This window comes from Bos javanicus, chromosome 1 (genome assembly GCF_032452875.1).
Source record: "Bos javanicus breed banteng chromosome 1, ARS-OSU_banteng_1.0, whole genome shotgun sequence".
NCBI classification, from domain to species: domain Eukaryota; kingdom Metazoa; phylum Chordata; class Mammalia; order Artiodactyla; family Bovidae; genus Bos; species Bos javanicus.
In genome coordinates this window covers 118,133,982-118,142,007 of record NC_083868.1, presented here as the reverse complement: position 1 = coordinate 118,142,007, position 8,026 = coordinate 118,133,982, and the positions used below count along the sequence as shown (strand labels likewise).

At 44.9% G+C, this 8,026-nt stretch overlaps 1 protein-coding gene across 2 annotated transcripts; it reads right to left on the bottom strand.

Moving 5' to 3' along the window:
• Window positions 1–585: 585 nt before the first annotated feature.
• On the bottom strand, window positions 586–7,712 carry PFN2 (profilin 2). Of its 2 annotated transcripts, none has more exons than XM_061419041.1 (3): window positions 7,123–7,712; window positions 4,810–5,002; window positions 586–2,270 (listed from the first exon to the last, which is right to left on the bottom strand). In XM_061419041.1, exons 1-3 carry the CDS (start codon window positions 7,252–7,254, stop codon window positions 2,173–2,175), a joined length of 423 nt encoding a protein of 140 aa, XP_061275025.1. In that variant the 5' UTR covers window positions 7,255–7,712; the 3' UTR covers window positions 586–2,172. The 2 variants fall into 2 exon arrangements, with proteins under 2 accessions (XP_061275025.1, XP_061275027.1); XM_061419043.1 differs by having other exon boundaries at window positions 586–1,949.
• Between the last annotated feature and the right edge of the window lie 314 nt (window positions 7,713–8,026).

Here is an 8,026-nt window from a genome sequence, read left to right as displayed (position 1 = left end):
TCTCCTAGGTGTATTCAATACATCTCCTAGACCTTATGACCTCTGGGATTAAACTTGGCTATTACATACTCATAGTTAACATGTCACTCCATAGACAGAAACTGCAAGACAGCCCAATCCCAGTTATCTTTTATGCTGCCTAAGGAATGTCTCCTCTTATGTGAGAGAGTCCCAGCTGACTTCAGCCTGCAACACAGCCTCCAAATCAAGAGAAGTCATATGTATGACAGTTCAATACAGAAGAATCCACAAATGCAGAAACCCTTCATGATATTGGGCCCCTTACCGCTCACTAGATTTTTCATTTCAAAACATCAACAAAAAAGTATTTAATTTCTAGTGGATAAATCAATTTTTGCCTCATAAGCCTGAAGATGCACCCAAAATGACAAGCCGTTTTTAACAGGGCAAACAAAGCTTATTAAAAATATAGGCACTCATTTTCTTTATAATACTAGAGGAAATGGAGGCCACCAGCTCAAGTTTTTGAAAAATTTTATGCTTGCAGCAGAGTATATTCCCATTGTGTCAAAGATCAACTGTAACAGTAAGCTAACAATTTATATAAATAACAGGAGTCTAGAGTATTTGGTTGGAATAAATTTATTTCATCTGTCTGTAAACAAGGTGTTTAATAGTTATGGCATTTTTTTAAATGCATATTAAATCAGATGAGTTAGACTGTATCCCAGATGTAACAAAGTGCAGGGAAAGAAATGGACAAATCAGCAACAAGATTTGTTTTTAAATCTGTACATTATCCACAAGGCCCAAACAATAGAAGCAAATACTAGAATGTCCCTAAGGTAGTGCCATTCGAAAGAAACCTTTAATAGGTCAGTTAAAATCCATCTCACAATAGCAACAGTTCATTTTAACAATAGTATGGCACAGAATACATATGAGAAAAATTCATCACAAGACAGCCAAGTCCACAATAATGCAACTTCATATAAAAACTCAAGCTGCAAATAAAAGTTGGTCCTATGAAGAACAAACTGGACACACTCCAGATGGTTATGTTGGGATACCTAATGTCCATAATGGCAGCCTTTTACAATTTTACTAAAGAGTAGAGCTGGTGTGCAAAGAAAAAGACAGGAACAAAAATCTGAGCTATTGCAAAGATGGAATGTCCCTTGGGATTCAATCAGTATGGTTACTATAAGGTCATGGGAGGAAGTGCATTTTGCTCTTGTTTTGCAGTTGCACTTGTCATATGTCCTGTGGACACTATGATAAAAGGTTTGTCTCTACTCAAGTGCAACAACAATACTAAAAGCAAACTACTGCAGCTCTCAATAGCTCATCAACAAAAGTGATATTAATTGGTTAAATAAACCAGGCACTGCATAAAAGAAGATGGAAGCAAACCAAATACCTATGTGCAAAGGGAGGGGGTGGGAAAAGAGGAGTGAAGGAAAGATGCATGCACTTTTTCCTCCCAACCATGCGCTATGAAAGGAAGACTAGATGAGCTAAGTAAATGCTCAAAGTGCTGAAAGACATTGATCAAATTAGAGATTGTACAACCGGCACCTTGCTTAATATTAACTTATTTTAGTAATCAATATCCCATTAATTGCTAAGACAAAGTGATGCCCAACTTGGCATGCCCCCTCCCCCCAAATTTCAAGGTATCATGCAAATCATTATTGTGCTGCAATTATGTTGCCAGATAAGGTTGGTTACATACAGTGGTTAACATACAAATGATCCACTGGGCAAACAGGAATTGTGACATTAGAAAATAGGCAAAGAAAAATTAGCTACCATCTATAATCTGGTAGCTCTGTGACCATAATTGGGGTGATGATGAAGACAGTTGCTAGGAAGATGGGGAGAGGCTGCTTACACATCAGACCTCCTCAGGTATAAAGCGAGTTCATATGCTTTCTTGTTAAGTGTGCCTCCGTGGACACCTTCCTTTCCCATGACTATAACCAATGCTGGAGTACACAAGGAAACAAAACAAAAGTGAACAGAATTATTTAAAGGGGGAGGGCAGAAAGAAAGACACCTTTCCCCACCAACAGAGGGATACAAAGGAGACACAGGTTCATACCCCATCACCCTGCATTGCTAATAAAATTTCCAGAATTAAGACTCAAGCTTACAGCTAGGAAAGTTTAAGAGCAATTTTCCCCTAATACTTAACAGTCTGCCTAGCAGCTAGAACCCAGAGTCTCTCAAGTATTTTGCCATTGAGTATGCCTTCTTATTCAATCCGCCTCCATGGACCCCTTCTTTTCCCATTACAAAGACCAAGACTGAAAGAGAAAGAAGAAAAGTGTTTCAAAAGAAGTGTTAATCAAGAGAGTCACATAAGTTTTAGCAGACAGAACCCCGATTAATAAGTTAACATTAAGTCAGTTTTTCATGAACAACGAAGCACTGAAGTCAGCCAGGTCTCCAAAAAGAACTTTCAAACTAGTAATATGCTGAAAACATTTTGACTATTAACTGCATCTTGGAAGTCCAATCAGTGCAGCTGCAGTGCTCTATAACAATATCTTTACACTAGCTAGGGGGAAAAGAGTGTGATTATCTTTTTTTTTTTTTTTTAATATTGGAGTATAGTGATTTACAAATGTTGTGTTAGCTTCAGGTATATAGCAAAGTGATTGGTTATACATATACATGTGTTTATTCTTTTTCAGATTTTTTCCCATTTAGGTTATTGAGTAGAGTTCCCTGTGTAGGTCCTTATTTACTTTATATATAGTAGTGTGTATTTGTGGAGAAGGCAATGGCACCCCACTCCAGTACTCTTGCCTGGAAAATCCCATGGATGGAGGAGCCTGGTAGGCTGCAGTCCATGGGGTCACTAAGAGTCAGACACGACTGAGTGACTTCACTTTTACTTTTCACTTTCATGCATTGGAGAAGGAAATGGCAACCCACTCCAGTGTTCTTGCCTGGAGACTCCCAGGGACGGGGGAGCCTGGTGGGCTGCCGTCTATGGGGTCACGCAGAATCGGACACGACTGAAGCGACGCAGCAGCAGCAGCAGTGTGTATTTGTTACTCTCAAACTCATAATTTATTCCTCTTCCCCAACTTTTCCCCTTTGGTAACCGTAAGTTTGTTTTCTAAGTGTGTGAATGTTTCTGTTTTACGAACAAATGCCTTTGTATCTTTTTTTTTTAAGATTCCACATATAGGTGATTTATCTTTCTCTGTCTTTTATCACTTTACTTAGTATAATCTCTAGGTCCATTCATGTTGCTGCAAATGGTATTCCTTTTATGGACATCTATCTTATATAGAGAACAAAAACTTTCTGATTAGCATGACAAATACACATTAGACTGGTCCCCCAAAAATAAATTTTAAAAAACATACTTATAAAATTCTTCCCTAATTTAACTGCTTAAGTACAAACTGTTAAGTCTTACCAGTGAGGCTAAATGTGTATTAATTACTTCCAGAGAAAAACCAAGACTGAATTTTAAATAGCATTTTCAGTGCCATTCAGAAGAGCGCAAATGACAAGTTCTAAAGGTCTGTGCTTACTGATATCCTCACTGTGTTAGCTTTGTTTTTAATTGAGTATAAAACCCTAAAATAAACTTATTTCCAACAACAGGTTTTTCTATGATGCAGTTCAAAGGTCTATCCTCAAAATATGTGTATGTATATATCAGATTTTATATTTACTGCCACTAGATGTCAGTAGTGCAGTGTGGCACAAAAACATTCCGGTTTTTATGTCACACGGTTGATGCTTCTTTTTAATATATTTATCTGAGCTCAGCTACTTTTTGAGATTTATCTCCTATTTCACAGCCATCTAATTTTCCTACAGAGAAATACTCATACGTAGCAATGCACAGCAGAACAGGAGGAACCTTTAGGCACTCCAGCTGGTAGGCCCACTGCAGCTAACAGTGGCTTCAAGTTTCTTCACATGGTAGATTTGGTCTTAACATTAGATGGGCCAAATCTGCTCTATTAGGCTATACCAGCCTTCTTTATTTACAAAACATTTTCACAGGTTAACACATTTAAATGTATTTGTAAACCAATTAGATGTCATAATAAATCTCAACTTTTAAAGTTTCTTTCAAAAAAGTGAGACTTTAGTACAGTAAGAATTTCTACAATGTTGATGATAGTCAGGAAACACAAGAAGTTCTGGATCAGTATATAAATGAAATATAGTTTCCTATTTTTCAAATAAATCAGGCACATATAGTCTTTGAAAATATTTAATAAGTGCAAAACTTACTCCAAAACCCTCATTCTAATTATTTCTCTCTTCTCCAGCAATGTTTCTAATAGAAATGGAAGCCAGTATTAATTTTTCATTTTTTATGCTGAATAGTGAATGACTAAAATGTGAGCAAGAAAGAAAAGGAAGACATTCAAAAGTCAAAAACCCAGAGGGACTAAAATAACCAATTTGAATGATTTAACAATCTGAATAGCAGTTGAGGAGACAAAGTGATTTTATTTAACTTTTTATTTTAAAGTATAGTTGATTAACAATGTTAATTTCAAGTGTAAAGTGGTTCAGTTATACATACAGAAGAGACAAATTTAGATTTTCAGTTTACTAAAGTTGGAACTGAAGAGCTGCTATTAATATTCTATTTCAGCATTAAGTCAGGATGTCAGAGGTGAGGCTGTATATGCAGCGGCTGTAGAGTAAGTGAATCTAAAGCAGTGCCTCCTTCAGTGCTGGGCAGTTCACAAAAACCACCTTAATAGCCATTATGGACTAACACTTTATTCAAAATGTTAAAGAAACTGCTTAATAAGTTGTAATGTGACTTGCAACGATTAACCAAAAGCGTGCTGTACTCACCTCTACCAGCTCTGCCCACGGCCACGTTGTACGTTGGCTCCCCACCTTGACTCTTTGTCCGGATGTCCATTGTGCAGTCACCGTCCACGTATAGGCTATCTCTGATCACTGAGCACTTCTTTGCGCCAAGAGTCAAACCATTGGTAAAGAAACCTTCCCGGTCTTTTCCTACAATCATATCTATTTCTACTGGCTGCCCCCACCCCCAACCACAAAAAAAAAGAGAGAGAGAGAGAGAAAACAAAACAAAAAGTTGTAGTTAATTTCTTGTCTTGGTGTAACAGGCAAAGTGGCAGGTTTGTACTACCACTACGAGACATCCGCATTTCATTCATGTTAAACCAAGTTTCAGTCGTTTCTAAAAAACTACTTAATCTTACGGGATGACATTTTATATCAGGATGACATTTTATATCAGTCAGTTAATTTCACAGTTAAAGAGAGTGCTCTGTTAACTAAGCCCAGTCTATGCAAAGAATCTCCAGTTGGTAGATGACACTAGATAAACTACAAACTTAAGAGTTATTTATAAACTTGTTTCAAGTCAGGTGGTACACGAAGTGCTTATGTAATGGTAAAAATTCACCTAAAAACTTTCAACAAAATCTAATCTATCACAGTCACGTAACAGTCTTGTCATATCAAACTTAAAGTTGTTTGAAAGTCTCCTGAAACAAAGTCCATGCTTGGCAGATCTGTTTACATCTACTCTGCTTCAAATAGCTTGACAAACCCCCTCTAGTACGAACTTCAAGCCCTGAATCTCAGTGCATCCCCAAATTCATATTTCCCTCCTCTTTTATTTTAGCCGCTACTCCCTCTCCAACTTTCCTTCCCCTCCCTCCTCAGTAATCAGTTTTCTTTCTGGGCAAATGCAAAGAGGATTCTGTCTGTAGCACTGCAATAGGCAACCATAAAAGAACAGAGAAAATGGAGGGAGAGTGGGAAAGAAACTGAGGTAGAGACCAGAACCGGAAAGGAGAAAACGTGCATTCTAACATTCCATGAATAAGAAGGAAGGCGTCGCCCCCATCAGAACTGCAGAGTCATAGCAGGCCCCAGCCATTTCCAAGCACACTCCCGCAATCTTCCCAGCCAGACAGCGGGAACTCACACACAAAGACAAGAGGACTGCAGGAAAAAAGTTGATCGCCAGACGCCAATTCTCTGTAAGAATTGTAGTCCACTGCGGCAACAGAGAGCCTGAAAGTACCTGGATAAGGAGTTCTACACAGTTAGACCTCAAACCATGTTAAGTAGTACAAGAATAATTAGTAGCACCCATAGTAAGGGGCCTGAATTTTGGCATTTGATAGGAAGGGGGCGTGAAGCTTAGGAAATTAAGAGAATGTTCCTGTATTTGATATAATGTCACCATTTTAGATCCTTGTGCAGAAAGAGACAAAACAATAAAGCAGCACTGGAGGGCTTATTGACAATTATTCCCCAAACATGTGGCAACCGAGTCAAACCACCAAGTCACAAGAAAATCAGGCGCCGGGAAGCATTAATCTGCACTAGTTCCCTTACGAAGATCACTAGAGGGAGGGACTTGGAGAACTGAAGCATCCCCTCGGTCTTCGCAGATTACTGAAAGCCCCAAGCACCCCCTTTTTTTAGAGCTCTGTTGCGTAATTGGGGATAACGGTATATCGATGAATCTCCATAGGAAAGAAATCAATGGCAGATCGCCATCTTGGAGAATTAAAAAAAAAAAAATCCTATGGAGCCAGAGATTCACGAATCCACCTACGTTGTCTGCGTTCATTTCTCGCAAGCCCAAGAGGCCTGGACACCGGCAAATCTACGCCAAGTGGCCGCGAGGATCCTGGGGGCCGGGCAGCCGCCGCCTCCCACAGCTCGCGGCGCGGGCGGCGCGCCGTCACCGGAGCTAGGGGCGGCTCGGCCACCCGAGGACCCGCGCCCCAGCCCGGCTCCTCCAGTCCCCGCTTCCACCCGGGAACGTACAAAGCAAACCCCAGGGCTTCCAGGGGACCCCGGGGCGGGGGCGAGAGTGGGGAAAAGGCCCCCCACCCACGAACCGGTGCGTGCCCCCTCCCCCAGCCTCATCCGGACAAGCACTGGGAACGCCGGCGAGCCCGGCCGCCGCCCCCGCCACTCAGCGCGGCCCCGGCGAGGGGGCGTCCCCGGGCCTCGGCCTCTCCGCCCGCCCGGTAGCCGCATCCTCGGCGCCCGCCGCCCGTCACACCTGCCGGCGCGGCCCTGCCCGAGTCCGGCCCCGCGCTGCGGCGTCCCCACGGCTGGCCCCGCATGGGTCCGGGGCCGGGAACCCAGGTCCCCGCCGGTCCTCACCGTAATGCTCTGGAAGACGCCCCCGGCCGTGGCTGCCCAGACGTATTTGGCGTCGCAGTAGCCGACAATGGCGGCCTCCTGGCAGCAGCCATCGCACATCAGGTTATCCACGTAGCTCTGCCAACCGGCCATCTTCGAGCCCTTCGCACTGCAGCGGGGACGGCAAGGAGCAGCAGGCGCAGCGGCGGCGGCGGTCGCGGGCGGCGGCGGCGGCGCGGGGGGAGGCGGGGCGGGGGCGGAGAGGAGGCGGCTCTGCGCAAGCACCGACCGCCCCCCTCCCCGAGGAGCTGCGGAGGGAGGACGCGGGGACGGCGGTGAGGGACAAGCCGCGGAGCGCGCCCGGCCCGGCCGCCCTCCCGCCCGCGACCGCGGGGCTGATTAACTAGCGGCGGCAGGCTGCGGAGCGGCTGTGCCGGCGACGGCGCTGGAGACTACTCTTCACCGTGGCTCCCTTAGCTCTCCGCGTTCCGGCGGGGCGTGCGCGCGCGCGTGCGTGCGATCCTTCCGCGGCGCCCTGACTCTGAGGGTCCCGAGAAGGGAGGGGGAGACTGAGCGGGGGCGCGGGCGCGGAGGGATACTGCCCGGGGCAATCACGGAGCCACGTGCGGCCGGCGAGGTCTGAGTGAGGCGGCTTGCTGAGGGTGGCTGAGCCTCGGACCCCGGGCCTGCGGAGAGGGCGTCTCCCTAGTCGCACTCGGTACCCCGGGGACGGCGGCGTCTGGGGCGCCTCGGAGTCCCCGCGTCCGGGCGGTGAAACGCCTGGGTCCTGCGGCCGGCGGCTCGGGATGCGGAATCTTGCGCCTTGGTGTCGGATTGCAGAGTTGCCCTGGTGACGGGATGCGGAGCGTTAACTCCTCTTTGTGGTCCGGGCAGGCGGGTAGCAGAGTCGGCCACTGTCATCTTA

Coding starts and splice junctions, on each gene's coding strand:
- PFN2 (XM_061419041.1), bottom strand. CDS start 7,254: ATGGCCGGTTGGCAGAGCTACGTGGATAACCTGATGTGCGATGGCTGC. Junction 5,003..7,122: donor GCGTCTTCCAGAGCATTACG/GTGAGGACCGGC, acceptor GGGTGGGGGCAG/CCAGTAGAAATAGATATGAT. Junction 2,271..4,809: donor CGTGGGCAGAGCTGGTAGAG/GTGAGTACAGCA, acceptor TTTCTCTTTCAG/TCTTGGTCTTTGTAATGGGA.